This window comes from Lissotriton helveticus, chromosome 4_1, assembly GCF_964261635.1.
Source record: "Lissotriton helveticus chromosome 4_1, aLisHel1.1, whole genome shotgun sequence".
Classification (NCBI taxonomy): domain Eukaryota; kingdom Metazoa; phylum Chordata; class Amphibia; order Caudata; family Salamandridae; genus Lissotriton; species Lissotriton helveticus.
In genome coordinates, this window is record NC_136063.1 from 820,857,221 (window position 1) to 820,877,506 (window position 20,286).

A 20,286-nucleotide genomic window follows, 5' to 3' on the forward strand; every position below is an offset into this window, starting at 1 on the left:
TTCCAGGAGCCTGTGCCACAGATTGTCCTAACAACGGACGCATCCCTCCAAGGGTGGGGAGCGCATGTGCTCCACTACACGGTGCAGGGACTGTGGTCGACCCAGCAACAACGATTGCATATCAACTACCTAGAATTGATGGCAATCTTCATGGCGCTCAAGTCCTTCAAAGTACATCTGTGCAACAAGGTCGTGTTGATCCGGACGGACAACATGACAGCCATGTACTACATCCAGAAGCAGGGAGGTACTCACTCGCCACAGCTGTCTCATATGGCTCAGAGCATGTGGAAGTGGGCCATTCAGAGGAACATCTTCCTCATGGCAGAACACCTCCCGGGCAAGGACAATCAGATGGCGGATCTGCTCAGCAGGTACAGCCATCAAATGCACGAGTGGGAGATACATCCATCAGTACTCCACCCGTACTTCCAGCAGTGGGGTCATCCAGAGATAGATCTGTTTGCCACAAGGGAAAACGCAAAATGCCAAAGCTTTGCCGCCAGGTTCCCTCACCCGGAATCGCAGGGGAATGCGATATGGATGAACTGGTCAGGCAAATTTGCGTACGCTTTTCCCCCAGCGCCTCTCATTCCGCTGGTGGCAAGAAAGCTAAAGCAACACTCGATGACTCTCATCCTGGTTGCTCCAACATGGGCACGCCAACCATGGTACACCACGTTTCTAGAACTTTCCGTGGTACCGCATCAAAGGCTGCATCTCACCCCCAGCCTCTTGACGCAGAACCATGGCGACATTCAGCATCCAGATCCGCAACAGCTCAATCTGGCGATCTGGCTCCTGAGGTCCTAGAGTTTGGCTACCTCAACCTGCCTCCTGAATGTATGGGCATCATCAGAGAGGCAAGGAAGCCCACTACCAGAGCTTGCTATGCAGCAAAGTGGAAGCGGTTTGCCATTTACTGTACTGACAACAATATCAACCCGCTAGATGCATCCATCCCTAACATCATCTGCTATTTGTTACATCTTTACAAATGCAATCTAGCGTATGCTTCCATTCGGATACATTTATCCGCCATAGCGGCTTATCTCCAGAATAGACAGCCCCTCTCTGTTTTCAGGGTGCCTGCCATTAAAGCCTTCCTGGAGGGACTGAAGCGAGTCATTCCTCCAAGAACACCACCAGCTCCAGTGTGGAACCTCAATGTGGTCCTCACTCGGCTGATGGGTCCACCCTTCGAGCCACTGCACTCCTGTGAAATTCAATTTCTAACATGGAAAGTGGCTTTCCTCATTGCTATTACATCGCTCAGGCGTGTTAGTGAGCTGCAGGCGCTCACAATCCAAGAGCCTTTCATCCAAATACATTCTAACATGGTGGTGCTACGCACTAACCCCAAATTCCTTCCTAAGGTAGTGTCACAGTTTCATATCAACCAAACTATTGACCTACCCGCATTCTTCCAAAACCCTCAAACAGTAGCTGAACGAATGCTCCATACACTGGACGTTAGGAGGGCGTTGATGTACTACATTGACAGGACACAACACTTCAGAAAAACTCAACAACTTTTTGTTGCCTTCTCAGCACAGCACAAAGGCAACCCTATTTCCAAAGCGGGAATAGCCAGATGGATTGTTAAGTGCATCCAAATCTGTTATCAAAAAGCTAAGCGCACTTTAACAATACCCCCAAGGGCGCACTCCACACGCAAATTGGGGGCGTCCATGGCTTTCCTGGGGAACATTCCTTTAGAGGACATTTGCAGAGCAGCCACATGGTCCACACCGCACACATTTACAAAACATTACTGTGTGGACGTGCATTCCAAGCAGCAAGCAGCTGTAGGACAGGCTGTTCTCAAGACACTTTTTCAAGCTTCTGCAGCTGGCACGGGCAACCGCCCTTAATGGAGGGACTGCTATGTATTCTATGCTAAAGATATGAATTTAGCAGCCCACATGCCTCGAACTGAATATGCTACTTACCAGTATGCATCTGTTCTTGGCATGTAGGGCTGCTAACATTCATATCGCCCTCCCTCCTCCCCGGTGCCCGTAGCGGCTGCAGATACTATCTTGCATTCATCATTAGCATGGACATCCTTTACACTATTTCACTCCATCTCTGCCACAATGGCTAAAAACAATCTGGGGATGGAGCCGATGCCCATGCGCACTGTAGTCCAGGGGAGGAGCCACCTATCTCGTGATACTTCGAAGACTCTTCCAGGACAACAATGTGCAATCATCCGGACCCAACACTAGGCGGCGATCTATGCTAAAGATATGAATGTTAGCAGCCCTACATGCCAAGAACAGATGCATACTGGTAAGTAGCATATTCAATTTCGGTGCTCAAGGGTAGATTGACTCTCCTAGTGTCCAGATTCGCAGTCGTTTTAGTCCTAACCAGTCAGGATTGTCCGTACTCACTTTTTTCTTGAACTGTACTGTCTATAGACGTTGTTACGCATCTCGCGTGTGAGTTCACACTCTGTACACGCGTCCCGTGGGCCTCCTATTACTTACCTAAAGTTAGGGTAGTGTAGTCCCAGCGATCCTACAGCCTCTGGACAGCTCCATTCCTTCTATTGATTTCCTTATACCATTTACTTAGTATATGGTTTTCCGTGCCCCCAGGGCACCATTGTAATTTTGTGCAACGTATCGTATTTTTCCTAAGAGATTGTCATGTCCTTAGCCCTCTGATCTCATAAAGAGTTCAGAGGTGTTTGTTATTAATAAATATATTGTTTATTTTCATAACAACCTTTGTGGTGTCCTTTCATCTGGTATTCAAGGGGTTATATGTGGTAAAACAGCTGGCTTCACATGCCAAAGGAGTTTAGCCTAAGACTGCTTTGTCCATGCTACCATTAGGATAGCTGGTCTATAAGGTTGACTTACAACCAATCACCATAAGGGTTGTTTGGACTGATACAAGGTGGTCACTAGAACTAGTGAGCATCATATATCAGGCCAACTTCTCACATTGGTGTGCAGCGGTTGGGATTTGAGTTTGCTGTTGTTTTTACCAAATATAATCTTGAAATATCATTTGAAAGATCACATAAGGTACCATAGGTACATATAACACGCTTCGAAATACTCTGAGTTCTACTGAACCAGCTGTTGTAGTAGAAAGGGCCTACCATACCCTGACTACAACTTTTAGCAAGGGATCAGTAGGAAAACCCATAGTGTAGGTAAGTGCACCACTTACACCTCACTAGAAAGCATGTCTACCACAGGAGAGGCCTCAGTGACTCCCCTTGTGGTTAGTGACCCTCCACAGGTCCTTTCCAGATATGCAGCCCTCAGCTTCCAGGAGATGAGACAATTGTGTACCTCCAGGAGACTGAAACAGGGTTCTAACCCTACCACTCCTTTTCTGTTAGGTCTCTTAGAGACATATGATGCCAGAAGGGCTGCTAACGCAGGCCCCTCTAATCCAGATGGGAGCATGCCCCCCTTAGAAGGTGATCCAGACTCTAACCTCCCTGAAACAGAGAATGTAGATAGCAGGGAAGAAGGGGACTTATCTGAGGATGAGGCAGAAAATGGCCAACCTTTAGTCAGTAGACTTACCAGGGCCAACTTAGACCTACATGGGGAGGGAACTGGGAGAGCCCCAGTGCCATCCACTAGCAGGCCTAACTTTGGGGTCAGGAGAGATAGATCTCCTTCTAGGGACTCCAGCAGATCTGTTCATTCCCATGCCTCTCGTGCATCTGCTCAGAGGAGGATGACTTCCCCTCAGAGGAGAGAGCATGAGGCAAAGATGAAGGAAGTTAATCTGAGGATTCAAAGGGAAGAACTTGCCCTTGCCAAGGAGAAACTTGCCTTTGCTAGAGAGCAACAGTTAAGTGGGTTAGCACCCACTGGTGGCAGCAATATACCTAAGGATAAAGACAGGAGTTTTGATAATAGACACCTGAGTAAAATAGTGCCCTCCTATTAGACAGGAGATGATATCCACAAGTGGATAACTGCTCTGGAGAGAGCCTGCAAAGTACAGCAGGTACCCCAGAGTCAGTGGGCAGCAACATTGTGGCTCTCCTTTGAAGGTAAAGGTAGAGACAAGCTCCTCACTATTAGAGATGAGGATGCTAATGATTACCAAGTCCTGAAAACTGCTCTGATTGATGGGTTTGGCTTAACAACTGAACAGTACAGGTTGATGTTCAGGGACACCCAGAAAACTCAGGCTCAGGATTGGACTGACTTTGTTGATTGTGCCACTAAGGCTTTGGAAGGCTGGTTACTGGGAAGTAAAGTTACAGACTACACAGGATTGTATAATCTCATGACGAGAGAGCAAATCTTAAATAACTGTCAAAACCAGCTTTTGCACCAGCACCTGATAGACTCTGATCTGACCTCTCCACAAGAATTGGGTAAGAGGGCAGACAAATGGGTCAGAACCAGGATTAGGCCTAAGAATCAGGGTGGTGACCAAAAGAAAGAGACTACCAAGCCTCAAGAGATAGGTGGGGATAAATCTACAGAGAAGACTTCCCTAGGGCCCCAAAACTCCAAGAATGGGGGTGGGTCCCAAGACACTTCCTCTACCCAGAAGAAACCTTATTGCCATGCCTGCAAACAGGTAGGCAATTGGAAAACTGACAGCAGTTGCCCAAAGGCCAACAATAAGGAGAACATACCCCCAAGTAATACTCCCAAGCCTCCTGTTACTACTAGTAGTAATCCCCCAGGTGGTGGGAGTGCCCCAAGAATTTGGGTGGGTTTACTTTGGGAGTTCCTGGGGACTCTGGCCTAACCAGGTCCCCTAACTTAGATACTCTTCTCTGTGAAAACGGCATGGGGTTTGCCAACTTAACTGATTGTCCCAACACTTTGGACAAATACAGACAGGAGCCCCTCATCAATGGTCTGAAAGTTGAGGCCTATAGAGACACAAGGGCTAGCATCACCATGGTGACTGAGAATCTAGTCCCCTCAAGGCAACGTATACCTGGTGCCACATACCAGGTGACAAATATTGATGGAGTGCAGAAAAATCATCCCATGGCAGTGGTAAATCTCAGCTGGGGAGGTGTCACTGGCCCAAAGAGAGTGGCAGTGTCAGCAAACTTGCCTGTAGATTGTCTACTGGGGAATGATTTGGAAATCTCAGCCTGGGCTGAGGTAGAGCAAGAAACCCATTCTAAAATGGTAAATCTTCCTGAACAGGTTAGGAGGGCTGTGCCAGTCTCAGCCCAATCTCAAACAGATTCCTTCCCTGAAAATGGTAGCAGGGCTGTGATGATAACAGCCCACACCCAAACTGAGTCCCTTCCTGAAAAGGTTGGTGGGGCTGTGATAGCCACTGCCCAAACTCAAACTGATTCTTGTGTTGTGAAGCCTGAAACTATGGATCACTCCACACAAACAGAGAGCATTGAGGAGGAAGAGAAATCTCCCTCCCACCAGACATTAGGAAAGGATCAGCCTCCTCAGGGAACTGATCTTACCCTTGTGAAGAAACTGCCGCAGAGGTAGTCAGGCCTAGCCTGGCAGAGCCCCTGATGTCAGTGGACCCTTCCAAGGTGGGACCCAGTCTGGAGCAGGTAACCTGCCCCTCTCTACCCTGCCTCAGTCAGCCCAGGGCTACAGAGGTCAAGGAGGCCAGTGAGCCCCAAAGGGCCACCTGTCCAATAAAACAACCCCATCAGCAGATTAGGGACACCAAAGCTAGCAGCCCTAGCAAGGTGAAAAAGCTAGAAACTCCTGAGGGATCCTCCTTAAACTTAGTTAGGGACCTCCCCCAGATGGACTCTGTTGGGCACAGCCAAACTTGGGACCTAAGGGCCCCAGACCTGACCTGTCCCTCCAGTAAGCCAACCAGAGGGACCCAGCCTCCAGCTTTAGGCAGCCAGAGGTTGACCTTGAGAGCCCAACACAACTCAGTCGTGGAAAGAAAGGCATGTATGGTGGATGGTGATTGGAGGAAGTTGAGCCCAGCAGTAGTGGAGCCTCCCTTCAGTACCCAATCTCAGCACCAGCCTTTTACTTTGCCAAAACACACCACAGGTAGAGATTCCCTATGGTGGAGACCCTCAGATACCCTTAGGGTGAGGGATTGCTTAGTGCACCATGAGATAGGGGGTAACCATGCCAGTGCTGGTACTTCCTTATACGGCCACTTAGGCAATATAGGCTTACCTGGTCAAGGATAGCCTTATCTCCTTTCGTTTGGTTGGGGTTATGTAGGAAGATGGATATCTGACTATGGGTACCCCCAACTTTTTGCCTAGTGTTTTGCTGGTTTTTGACTTAGTTGGCCTGGGATCTTGCTATTCAGGACCCCAGGCTTTCTGCTCTCTCTGTTAAAATGGACTCCATGTACCTTAGGTACATATCTAATTGGATACTGGGTCACCTTATCAGTCCCTGTACAGTGTACCTTAGGTACCCAGGGCATAGGTGTACCAAGGGCCTACCAGGGGCTGCAGCATGTATTATGCCACCCCTGGCTGGCCATCCAAACTGACACAACCGGCTGCTAAGACAGCTGGGGCAAGGTGGTGTAATCACCCTTTGCTGTAGATATAGTACACCTATATCTAACCCCAAAATGGACACATATACTCCTATAAGTCACTCCTATGGCAGGCCTTATCAATCCTGAAGGCAGAGTGCTTGGAATTATGTGAGATGGTGCTCTAGCATGAGCTGAGCCTGTCTGCAGCTTGCGGAACCAAGTCCTTATAGCTGTTCCATGATAACGCTATACCATATACTCTTAAGTGCATGATAATCCTCGCGGTTGAATGCTAACTCTGGTATAACATTATCAAAACATGTCGAGTAAGGTGTCATACGAATTGGAATACTACCCCCTTGCCAATTCTGGCGACGGGGGTAGCATTCCACCCTTCTAGAGGGACACGACATGTATGTAACTGTGACCCCCGGTTAAAGTTAACCCGAGCCTCAGCATCACAAAATGGATGCTGCCACCACAGACACAAGTCTGACCTCCTGCTGCTGGGAGTCCTTCCAGCGAGGGAGGCCTGGACAAATGGTTTCCTGCCTTGGGAGGTGCTAGCACCACCCCAGACAGGATTTTGTGTATTGAGGTAGGGAGGCCTGAAAGGAATGAGACATGCCTGGGGCACACAAGGTGTCCCTGTGCATACACCGGTTCAAACCAGTTGCTGGGGCACTCCAGCCCCAGCTCTGGCGCGAAACCGGACAAAGGATAGGGGGTGTAACCACCCCCCTTCCTGGTCCCACCCATAGGAGGGACCTAGTCGTAGTACAGCCCCCTTTAGCAGGATAAAGGTAGGAGCTGGTCCCATTCCAAATTGGATTAATCCTGACTTGAAACTTTACAAGAAGAAACTCCGGACTTCGACGTTCTGCTCCACAGAAGACTGAAGAAATCTGCCTTGTGTGCAAGGAGTGTCCACCCTGCACCAGCAGGCACCATCAAGCGTGCAGCGGCTTCACTTTGTCGTCTTCCCTCGAGGATCCAGACTTCAGAGCCCGACGAGACCCGGATTCCCAGACCTCTCCGACCTCAACTCACCTCTGCAGCACAGCTGAGATCCGTGGGTGCGACGAGACACGTGGGACCGGCCATCTTGGAGAAACTGCACTTCGCTTCCAGCACGACTTCTGAGGTAACCTCGACAAAGTGCTTTGGGGATTGAGAAGCCCCAGCCCCGAGAAGCTCCTGCACCGAAGATCAGCCCTCCAGCATCCACAAGATCTGCGTGGGGCCCTGCTGCCTGTTTGCTGCTCGACGCGTTGTCTGGTCACTTGCCGGCTGGCTAGTGACCTCCTAGACGACGATCCTTGAAAACTACACCGCTGGTCTGGTTGCTCCAGACTAGCCCTTGCTTCCTTCCAAAAGAGAAGTACCCCGGAACCTCCTGGTCCGCACCAGACGCCTTTTTCCCTCACCGCGTGGGTTGCCTTTGCCAAGGCCTGTTGACGCCGAATCCAGAACCAACACCGCCAACAGCGAGAGCCTGCATGGGACAGCTCGTGCCTCCATCCTGGTCGTCAAAGACAACTCCTGGTCGACGTGGCTGCAGAGTCAAGCGTCCACTCTTCACCTGATCGCGACGACAGCATCTGGTTCCTTCCTGGTTCCACTCCAGTCACTGGCTAGTGACTTTGAACATAGTCCCCTCTGCTTTCATGTCTTCAGCATTCCTGATCCACCCTTGGATCACACCGGACATCTTCCACCTGGTCGCCTGCAGCATCTTTTCTTTCAGGCTCCATTGACTTCAACGCGGAAACCCGACACGACTTCGCACCTATGCACCCGCAGCCCGTGGGTGAGGTAACAAGAGCATTTCGTTGCTCAAGGGTAGAGTGACTCTCCTAGGGTCCAGATTCACAGTCGTTTTAGTCCTAACCAGTCAGGATTGTCCGTACTCACCTTTTTCTTGAACTGTACTGTCCATAGACGTTGTTACGCATCTCGCGTGTGAGTTCACACTCTGCACACGCGTCCCGTGGGCCTCCTATTACTTACCTAAAGTTAGGGTAGTGTATGTGAGAAGTTGGCCTGATATATGATGCTCACTAGTTCTAGTGATCACCTTGTATCAGTCCAAACAACCCTTATGGTGATTGGTTGTAAGTCAACCTTATAGACCAGCTATCCTAATGGTAGCATGGACAAAACAGTCTTAGGCTAAACTCTTTTGGAATGTGAAGCCAGCTGTTTTACCACAATATCTATTGACTCTCGCGTGAGTGTACTGACACTGCACGCGCCGCCTGTGGACCTCCAACTCCTAACCTAAGGTTCAGATAGCGTAGCCCCAGCGATTCTCTAGGCCCCAGGCCTTTCCTTTTTCCCGAGTCGTGGTTCTTATACCACTTACTTAGTATATGGTTTTACGCGCCCCTAGGGCCTAACTGTAAATTGTGCTATTTAAAGTATTTCTAAGAGTAACTTGTTATGTGCTTATGCCACTGACCATATAAAGAGTTCAGAGGAGTGTGTTAGTAAATAAATACATATATATTTTATATATATCCTGTGTGGTGTCCTTTCATTAGGTATTCAAGGGGTTACATATGGTAAAACAGCTGGCTTTACACGCCCTCAAGAGTCTTTTAGCCTAAGACTGTTCTGTCCACGCTACCTCTAGGATAGCTGGTCTATAAGCTTGACTTTACAACCATCACCATAAGGGTTGTTTGGACTGGTGCAAGGTGCTCACTAGAATTGTGAACATCATATACCAGGCCAACTTCTCACAGAGACCTTATATCTGTTGTAAGTAGTGCTAGCACCAGCTTACACACTCTGTAATGGCAGGCCTGTAGTCACAGTTTGAGTGGTTACTCATGGGTGTCTTAATACATGCTTCAGCCCATGGGAGAGCCCTGTTATACCTATGCCCTGGATACCTTAGTACCATATACTAGTGAGTTGCAAAGGTACACCAGTAGATAATTGTGGAGGTATCAAAGTTCTTATAATGTCAAATTTAGGGAGGAAGCACAGTGGCTGGGGTCCCAGCCAGACTAGTCACAAAAACATACTGACACCAGCAAAAAGGAGGGGTAACCATGAAAGCAGATCCTACTTTCCTATACTCCCAGGTATGTGGCATCGTACTACAGTGACTGAACCAGACAAGAGTCTACAATCAGCTTTTTGTGGGCTTTGCTGTAGCATAGAAGAGCAAAGCCATTCCCAAACACATGTCCTCATGTTGCGTTACCTTTTGTGTAAAAGATCTGTTATGCCTTGACCACAAAATTCCTTCCGTCTGGCATTCCGGCCTTGGCTGCTTGTACTGCTCTCACCACATTTATCTAGTGGCTGATATTCTTAAGGCAACTGGTTGGTCTTCTTTGCATACTTTTGCAAAACATTGCAGCCTCACAGCTTAGGCGTGCAGTGATGCATATCTCGTCAGGGCGGTTTTGCATGGCTACCTCGGTAGTTCTCTGTTCCACCTCCAAAAGTGTATTTCTTTGTGACTTGTTCTAAGATGTCGTAACTGCAGCAAAACAGCATCCTTCAGTAGAAATAGTTAGCTGTGGTAATTATATTTCTGATGGATACTATGGGCCACATATACGACAGAAACATTTTGCTAGTTCCTATTGCGACTTTTTGCGACTCACAATTAGGAAGTCACAAAATGTGACGTGTCAATGTGTCTCAGACACATTTTGCGATTCCCAATGGGGTCGCTATTGACCTGCTTCATCAGTATTCATGAGGCAGGTCACAATTTGCGACCCATTGGGATTGGCCTGTATTCACAGAGATAGTGGGCGACTGGGGTCAGCAGACCACCATGTCTATGATTGCTGATTTAAAAAAAAGGGCATTTTTTTCTTAAAGGAAAACAGGATGGATTTTTTTTAAATGTTTCCTTTTCATTTTTTAAGAGTTGCCAGTGTTTTAAGAGTTGCCAGTGGTCCATGTGACCACTGCATACTCTTAATAAATGTTTGCGCACACATTCACAAAAGGGAAGAGGTCCCTTGGAGACCCTTCCTGTTTGTGAATGGTTTACCACCTCCTTTGCTAGGAATAGGCACCAGTATGTGCCATTTTATGTGTTCAGATTTTGTCACATCCTTGTGGATACAGCTGCGACTTTAGCCATATTACACCACCTGGTGGTGTTTGAGAACTGTCTGGAAATAAGAAGTTTTCCTGATCCAGTATGGGACCTGGAGGATATTCATCAAGTGAGTAATCTGTGGGAAGATATAGTTTCAACAGGAATTCCTTTGAAGCTAGGTAATCTTTCTTCTAGTATTAAATCAAAACCCTAGGGTGTCTAGTGTCACATCTCATAGAACAGAGTAAAGGATTAGACTAGTAATACAGAGTTGGAAGAATCCTAGACATTCATAGCATGAAAAGAAAAATCCACGAGCGTCAGGGGCTGTGGATATGTGGATATGTGGGGAGTGCGGCGAAGAAGGGAGTAAGTGTTTGGGATATGGGAATCATACCAAAACAGCGGGAAGTACCCATATCCAATTGCATTCACTTGAAAGGGTTTGTTACTTGGTTGTGAACTACATTTTTGGGGCTTGTTTGTTGAGTGGTAATTAGTTTTTTTTTTCCATTTACTAAACAGTTTGATAATGATGTGCTAAGTAACAATCCAATTCAAGCCGTAATAAATGGCATACAATTTGGGCTGTTTAGTGTAATAAATGAGTAAAAGACTGACAGACATCTTGTCGGTGTGTTATTTGTTTGTAAGTGTTAGTTGAAAATGTTATTAAATTGTTTTTTTGGTTTTTTTTTAAACTAGTTTTTGGAATGCTTCTTGGTGATACCATACTTCTTGACAATTTGGATGCTGCAAACCACTACCGAAAAGAGGTATATTAATTATTAGATTATTCCTTCAATATCAAACTTGTATGTTGTCTTTCATTAAATACTATCTGCTTACAGTTTGTCAACATCTCCATAGTACTGAAATATTTTCAATTGAAGCGCACCACATATAACATTTCTTTTGATTTGTCATGTGAATTCACAGAACTGGCCTGTTTGACACACATTCAATCACGCTTTTCTTAACCAGCGCGAGTATGGTCTTTAAGAGCTATTTCTTTTTTCCACATGTTTAGCTAGTTTCAGCCCTTTTTTTAGGTCTCGGCTATAACGCGCTGAAAGCGTGTTCTCGCCAGAGAACTATTGTCGGCGTCTCAGCAGTCTGAGACGCCGAAGTGAGACAAGACCTGGCCGCGCGCAGCATTTCCCCATAGGATAACGTTGTGCGCGCGGCCAGGTCTTGTATCCAGAGCATGCGAATGCAGCCCGGATCGCGACGCGCGCCTGCTGGTATGCAACGGGAGTCTGCATACCAGCGCGCGGCGCTGATAACACACACATGGCTGCCACTTCAAGCAGGCTTCTTTTCTTCATCCGCCGCCTACGCTGGTAACGTTAAGCCCATATTACATTGTGTATCAGAAAACCTACATGTCCTCGCACCTTCTATAATCTGTTATCCTCAAGCATGGCGTCTACGCAGTGACAACTTTGCAAAAAAAATACTATACGCTTTTAACACATTGATCGCTCGACGTACTCCCACAACCTCTCAATCGATTTCTACGGTAAAAACATTTTTATAATTAAAAGCTGTTGCAGTCTAACACCACAGACCAAATCGCTGCTTCCACTCTGATCTATTTTTTTTTCCTGTCGTATAAAAATGAAGACGCGCTGTGCAGAGTAATGAAAAGATGGATCTTCGTGTCAGGAATGCAGGCATGTCGGTGGCAAGCGCTATATAAATGCAATTACAATACTTTGAAGTTAGTTAAAAAAGTAAATGTATGTACCGGTAAACAAGCATCGGTGTCTCAATTTGAACCGTTCATTGTCCACGTGCCTAACGCGACCTTGAGGGTACATCAAAGAGCAAACGTTCTTTTATTGACTCGCTGCAACAGGGTCTGCTCGACATAACCTCCTGAGGGGAGTGTGCATAGGTGGCAGCTGTTTTACTTTGATCTGCCGAGCGGCACGTTTCCCATGTGATCACATTTATTTATTTTTGAGATTGCTCAAAAGTGTAGCGTGTCCTTCTATCGGGTTTTTATCTTTTATTTTTTATTTGTATACCATCTTACTTTTCGGCGGAAAAATTAGGGTTTGCTACTTCACGAGCTGTACACATTTGTGTAACATTGCAAATTCACCAAGTTTCACCAATGGCAATTGACTAATGCACAATTTTAATATATAAACCGGCACTATTGGCACTGATGCCCATTTGGCCTGAATGCCCTGTTCACAAAGGTCTGTATGTCACTCTAAATTATGTTTAAATGCCATAATACAACCAGCACGTGCTGTTTCCACCTCTCTCATTCGCTCAGCCCCCGTTCCTCGGAGCACAACACTGCCCCCTAGAGGTGAATGCGTCCACCGCCTGCCAAACCCGGCAATACAGCATTGTGAGAGCTTTTCTTTCTATACAATGATACCATTTGTCAGACAAAAATGTACAAACACCACTGCCATACACACACGGACACCACCACTGCCATGCACACACAGACACCACCACTCCCATGCACACACAGACACCACCACTGCCATGCACACACGGACACCACCACTGCCATACACACACGGATACCACCACTGGCATACACACACGGATACCACCACTGCCATGCACACACGGACACCACCACTGCCATGCACACACGGACACCACCACTGCCATACACAGACGGATACCACCACTGGCATACACACACGGATACCACCACTGCCGTGCACACACAGACACCACCACTGCAGTGCACACACGCACACCACCACTGCCGTGCACACACGCACACCACCACTGCCGTGCACACACGCACACCACCACTGCCATGCACACACGGACACCACCACTACCATGCACAGACGGACACCACCACTGCCATGCACACACGGACACCACCACTCCCATGCACACACGAACACCACCACTCCCATGCACACACGGACACCACCACTGCCATGCAGACACGGACACCACCCGTGCTTAATTTGTAAAAAAAAAAAATGCCAGGGCTTTCATTTGTAAAAAATTAAGTGAAAGGGCACTCGTCAGGAGGCTACTGTAGTTTGGCATACACATTACGCGACTTTGAGATATTGGCATTGTAAATGACAATGACTTTTATTTATGTTTTGGTTTTTAAAACATAAATAAAAGACCTTGTCATTTACAATGTCAAGACCTTAAACTCGCGTTCATTTACAATGCTAATAGCTCTAACTTTTGCAATGCCGAGACCGTTGCATTGTAAATGCTTGTCTCTTTATAGCTTTTCTCCTGGGGTATGTTAAGCCCAACTTGCACATTCTACATTTTTGTCATGGAATCCCAAGTCTACTGCTTTTGGTTGTTGAGCTGTGACACAGTGGTTCCACAGACACAACAAAGGCCATGCTCCTTTTTCAGGATCCACTTGTACATCTGCAGACAGATAAAATGTTGCAAAGAAGAGGCAGACCGTTTATTCCCTCCTCATTATATTGATGATGGCCTCTACCTCAACCTATAGATTGCTAGTGGTTTGGACACCTCTCCTCAAACTGAATTAGAATTGCTGTTGGGCCTTCGAGCTGGAAATAGCACATAATTTGTGTGGTTGTCTATCAGGTCAGAGAGGTCTTGGATGTATAGTTGCCCGTGGCGCAACCCAAGGCAAATTTATTGACTGAAAGTTTGCAACCTGATCCATCAACTACTCAGCCCTTGTCGCCATTTAATGAACCCCCTGACTGAAATTCTAATAGCTACCAGGTAATTATGTTCAGCACTACTTGTGAGCTACAGGTCTGCTACTGGAAAAACAGCCTTCTGACACAACATCTCACTCCGGAAAGTCTCATTGTCTAGGATTCAGAAAGCAAGGTGAACACAAATGCATTCTCTGCTGCTTCTTCTGATGGAGAATGCAAGTAAAATGGCACTCTAGGCAAGAGAGTTGTCTCTTTGGGCAGTTGAGCTATAGGATTATTGAACATTGTTTGCCTCTTAGGCCGTTATAGCAATGCACTATGGGATATGATGAGCGAGATCTTACTTGTTTTCCCACAGGTCTTTTGGGGTTCATATGTAAAACTGTACATAGCCAGAATGCATCCAAATACATCCTTAGCGTCAGTCGGGATACTACTGTAGGAGAGTAGGGTCTGCTTCCTATGGTTAACCCCACTTTGTGCTGTGTTTGCCTGGGTTTTCGATTTTAGTCTGGCTGTGGCCCTGCTAATCAGGACCACAGCCCAGCTATTCTCTCTCTAAATTAATATCATGTACTTTAGGTACATACCAGATTGGTTACTGAGTTACCTTGTGAGCCCCTAGTATATGGAACCTTAGGTACCAAGGGCATAGGAACCCCAGAGACCGACCAGGGGCTGAAGCATGTATCTGAAAGAGACACGTTAGTATTAGATTCCTTACCTTAGAATATCCCCAGGCGTCAGACTGGATCCGGAAATTTTTGCGTAGCAGTACCCTTGCGCGTCGGTAGGCGTCGTCTGCGGCTCCGCGTCCGTCGTGGGCGCCGTGATGACGTCATCGGAGTACTTAGACGCCGCCTCCGCGTGCTGACGTCAGTTCTTCTTTTTTCCGCGCCAGCAAGCGCAGATCTGGAAAAAGCAGTAACCCTAGTGTGAGAAGTTGGCCTGATGTACAGTGCTCACTATTCTAGTGATCACTATATATCAGTCCAAACAACCCTTATTGATGATTGGTTGTAAGTCAACCTTATAGACCAGCTATCCTAGTAGCATGGATACGAGCAGTCTAAGGCTAAGACTCTAGAGGGCGTGTTAAGCCAGCTGTTTTACCATCACATTACCCCTTGAACACCCAGTGAAAGGACACCACACAAGTGTTATGAAAATAAACAGTGTATTTATTAGAATCACAACAACCCTGTACTCTTTATGAGGACAGGGTGCTAGGCACACAACAAAACTCTTACGAAAATACTTAAGTTAGCACGGTATACACAAATGCCCGAGGGGCACGAAAAACCATATACTTTAAAAGTGGAATGCGAAATTACTAGCAGGTAAGTACAGTACTAATAGGCTTCGGAATCGCTAGGACTTGACTATAGAATCGCTAGATTACTTCTAGGAGACCTAGGGGACTCGGGTGCAGAGTGTGCACTCTCACGCGGGATGCGGGACAAAGTCTATGGGAGCTAGTAAAGGCAAAGTTAGTGTTCACGGGCGAACCCGACCTGGTAGGGAGAAAACGACAGTGGATCCTGACCCTTGGATAGTGAGGCTATGCTGGGACACCGAAGTGCCGAAGTTACCTAGCCCAGGGGCTGCAGCTGCATAGGTCTCAAAAGACGTCGGGAATCCTCGTTGCCGGACCAGGAGCCTGGAAGAAAGATGCTGGCAGGCGACCAGTGAAGATTGTTCGAGTTGATCCAAGCCTGGATCTGGAAGAAGGATGACACCTGAAAGCAGAGGGGACCAAGTTTGTGACTACTAGCCAGTAGTCAGTGGGCACCAGGAGGGCACCGGATGGTAGTCACCTCGACTAGGTGAGTGGGCGACGCTGGCTCTGCAGATCTCACGGACCAGGAGGCGTTGTCGGCGACCAGGATGGAGAGGCGAGCTGTCCCACGATGGATGAAGCTGTCGGCGTCGAAGTTACCCAGGATTGGGCAACAAGCCTTGGCTAATTCAAGCCCACGCGGTGGACTCAAAATGGCGTCTTGAGTGGACCAGGAGGGTCCAGGGTGCTCCTCTTCTGGGAGGGAGCAAGGGCCAGTCTGGAGCAACCAGACCAGCAGCAGTGATGTCGTCGGGCGTCGTTCAGAAGGCCACAAGCCAACGGGCTAGTAGCCAAACAACGCGGTGAGCAGCAGAAAGCAGAAGGGCCCCACGCCGATTGTGGAGATGCTGGGGGGCTGCTCTTCGGTGCTGGAGCTGCTCAGGGTCGGGGCTTCTCGGACCCCAAAGCACTCACCAGGAAATTACTCGGCGGGCTTGCTGTGCAGAAGTCGTGCAGTCTTGAAGATGGCCGGTCCCTCGAGGTCTCGTCGCACCCACGGTTCTCAGCTGGGCTGTAGAGGTGGGTAGAGGTCAGAGGTGCCAGGGAAGCCGGTTCTCGTCGAGCTGGGCAGTCGGATTCCGGAGGAAGGACGTGCAGCAGACCGCAGTGTTCTTAGATGGTGCCTGCGGATGCAGGGTGACTACTCCTTAGCCACAAGGGAGAAATCTTAGGAAGAAGTCTTGAGTTCCTTTCGTAGAAAGTAGTTTCAGGATTCAAAGATGATCTGATTTGGAAGGGGGCCAGTCTCTACCTTTATCTTGGAAAAGGGGGCTGGCACGCGACTAAGTCCTGCCCTATGGGTGGGACCAGGAGGGGGGTGGTTACACCCACTTCCTTGGCGGGCTTTTCCCCAGCACAGGGTCTGGAGTGTCCCTGGAACTGGTTCAAGCCAGCCTATGCACAGTGAGCACCGGGGTGCCACGTGCAGTCACCTTCCTCTGAAGCCCTGCCTACCTACAATACACAAAATCCTGTCTGGGACGGTGCTGGCACCGCCCCTGGCAGGAAACCCTTTGTCCTTATCTCCTGCTCTGGGAGGACTCCCAGCAGCAGGAGGGCAGACTTGTGTCTCGGTGGCAGCATCCATTTTGTGGATGCTAAGGCTCTGTCTGACTTTTAACCGGGTTATAGGTTACATACATGTCGTGTCCCCCTAGAAGGGTGGAATGCTAACCCCGTCGCCAGAATTGGCGAGGGGTTAGTATTCCAATTCGTATGACACCTTACTCGACATGTTTTGATAAAGCGATACCAGAGTTGGCATATAACCGCGAGGATTATAATGCACTTAAGAGTATATGGTATGCGATATCATGGAAACGGCTAAGGGATGGATCCCGAAAGCCGCAGACAGGCTCAGCTCATGCCAGAGCACCATCTCACACGATTCCAAGCACTCTGCCTCCAGGATTGTCAAGGCCTGCCATAGGAGTGACTGATAGGAGATCTGTGTGTCCATTTTAGGGTTAGATATAGGTATACTATATCTAAAGCAAAGGGTGATTACACCACCTTGCCCCAGCTGTCGTGCAGCCAGTTGTGTCAGATTTGGATGGCCAGTCAGGGGTGGCATAATTCATGCTGCAGCCCCTGGTAGGCCCTGGGTACACCTATGCCCTGGGTACCTAAGGTACACTGTACAGGGACTGATAAGGTGACTCAGTATCCAATTGGATATGTACCTAGGGTACATGGAATCCATTTTACAGAGAGAGCAGTAGGCCTGGGGTCCTGAATAGCAGGGCCCCAGGTCAACTAAGTCAGAAAACCAGCAAAACACCAGGCAAAAAAGTTGGGGGCAACCATAGTCAGGGATCTACCTCATACACCTAGTCATTTTTTTACTAACTTTTTTGATCACTTTTGATTGTTTCTCGAAGTCTTTCGACTCCGAACGGTGCCGTAGGGATGCCCGGCTTTAAGCACTGCGATAATTGCGACCGCCTGATGCGGTCACGGATCCTCACCGCGTGTGTTTATCTTGTCTCGGCGTCGACCACGACGACAAGGCCTGCTCCGACTGCCGGGCCCTCTCTTCGAAAGCCAGGCGGGAGTGGTCCCGCGCCGCGAGAGGTCCCGATCCCATGGGAGGTCGAGGGACAGGTCGCGGGCTCGGAGCCTCCACAGCTCCGAGAGTAGGCCGCACTCCTCCGGGTCGAAGTCGTCAGGTAAGAGGCACAAGAAGTCCAAGCGGCGTCATCGCTCTTCGGACTCCCCCCGACGCTCGCGCGATGCGGCCGGGGGTTCGGGTGACACCACCCACGCGGCTCCGTCGGAGTCGCGTGCGCCGCGTACAGCTCCACACCCTCCGGTCCTTGGGCTAAACGCGACGCAGGAGGAGATCGAGCGCTTCCTCATGGCCATGAGGAACCTCTCTCCTCCGACGGGCTCCGCGGCGCCTTCGGGCCCAGCGGACCCGTCTGGGGCCTCTAGCGGGTCGGGGGCTTCGGCCCCGACACCGTCGGGTGCTCCGGCCCCGACGCCTTCGGGCCCGTCGCCGCTAGGCCCCACTCTCCCGACGCCGCAGGGCCCGGCGCCGAAGGGTTCCGCGGCCCCGGCGCCTTCGGGCCCGGTGCCGCGGGACGCCGCTGGCCCTCCTTCGGGATCTGGTTCGTCGCCGGTGGATCTTACGACCTCCCCGGCGTCGGACCCTCAGGTGTCGCCTCCGGCGCCGTCCTCGGGCGGCGCCATCCCCGTTCCACCTTCGTTCCTGTTCAGACGTCGGGACGGCCCCGATGGGCGCCGCTCCAGACGTCGTTTGGTGAGTTTCACTTTTATGAACAGGCCCCATTAGTTGAGAACCCTGAGTTTCAGGAGGTGGGTGATGAAGAGGACTGGGAGGGGTCTGAGGACCCTCTGACCAGGGAGTGTCAGTCTCATGAGGACTGGGCAGGAGACCTTGGGGAGGCCAGTGGTCTGGACACCTCTCCAGACACTGGTTTTGTCTCCCCTCCTACCGTGGCTTCGGAGGAGGGGGCAACATATAGTGTGGTGTTGATGAGGGCTGCCAAGGCCTTGGGCCTTGAGCTCCCCGTCGCGGCCGGGAGGACTAACCTCCTCACTGAGGTCCTTAAACCGCAGTCAAGCTCGGCCGAGCCCCTGCTGCCCTTTAATGAGGCCTTGACCGACGTTCTTCTGGGCACTTGGTCCAAGCCCGCTACGGGTTCGCCCGTAGATCGGAACGTGGCCAGACGCCACCGCCCAGCCCCGGGCGACCCATGTTTTCTGTCCACCCACCCTACCCCCGAGAGCCTGGTTATCCAGGCCTCTAATTCCCAGACCGCGTTCCCGTCGGCTCCGCCGGACAGGGAATCCAAGAGGTATGAGCAGTATGGTAAGAAAATCTTCTCATCCCTTAGTCTGGGCCTGCGGTCTTCTAACACCGCGTGCCTCTTGGGCCGTTACACCCACTCTCTGTGGGATACGGTCGCGGAAGTGCTGCCAGAGTGTCCGTTGGAGGTACGGGCCAAACTCAGCCAAGCCCTTGTGGAGGGCCGGGATGCAGCCAAGTATTCCATCCGGTGTGGGCTGGATACCACCGACTCGCTAGGTAGAGAGATGGCAACGACGGTGGCAGTCAGACGCCACGCCTGGCTGAGGTCCGCCAACTTTTCGGCAGATGTCCAGAACACACTCATGGACATGCCGTTCGATGGCTGTCGCCTCTTTGGCGACAAAGCAGACCATGCGCTCGAGCGCTTTAAGGACTACAGGGCTACGGCCAAGTCCTTGGGCCTCTCGGCCCCGCGCCAGCAATCGGCTGCTTTTCACTCCTTTCGTGGCCACGGAAGGTGTGCACCCACACGTGCCGCTAGCCACGCTCCGCAGGGCAATACCCATCGCGGTGGCGGCCGTGGGAACCGCCGTCATGGCGGTAGGGGTCAACGGCGAGGTCAGTCCACACCTTCCCCCGCAGCATCCGCCTCAAAACCCTCCTAGTCCGTGCTTTCAGGCCCATGTGACGCCAGTAGGGGGCAGGGTTCGCCATCACCACCTTCACTGGCGCACTGTCACTTCGGACAGGTGGGTGCTGCAGATCGTCCGAAGGGGCTACTCCCTCCTCTTCGAGGCGACTCCTCCAGCCATGCCACCGCAGAACCACCGTGTATCGGGGGATCACTTGCGAATTTTGCAGGAGGAAGTTACGGCCCTCTTGGCCAAGGGGGCCATCGAGCGCGTTCCTGGGCCAGAAGTAGGGTGTGGTTGCTACTCCCACTACTTTCTGGTACCCAAGAAGGGCAAGGGGGGCCTCCGCCCTATCTTGG

The 20,286-nt window shown here is 49.9% G+C and overlaps 1 protein-coding gene across 1 annotated transcript in view; it reads left to right on the forward strand.

Moving 5' to 3' along the window:
- SMCHD1 (structural maintenance of chromosomes flexible hinge domain containing 1) overlaps window positions 1-20,286 on the forward strand; it is a 2,317,253-nt gene that overhangs the window by 1,993,815 nt on the left and 303,152 nt on the right. The window contains exon 44 of the mRNA XM_078687460.1: window positions 11,228-11,298. Coding sequence (XP_078543586.1) covers window positions 11,228-11,298 — 71 coding nt within the window. The remainder of the gene's footprint in view (window positions 1-11,227; window positions 11,299-20,286) is intronic.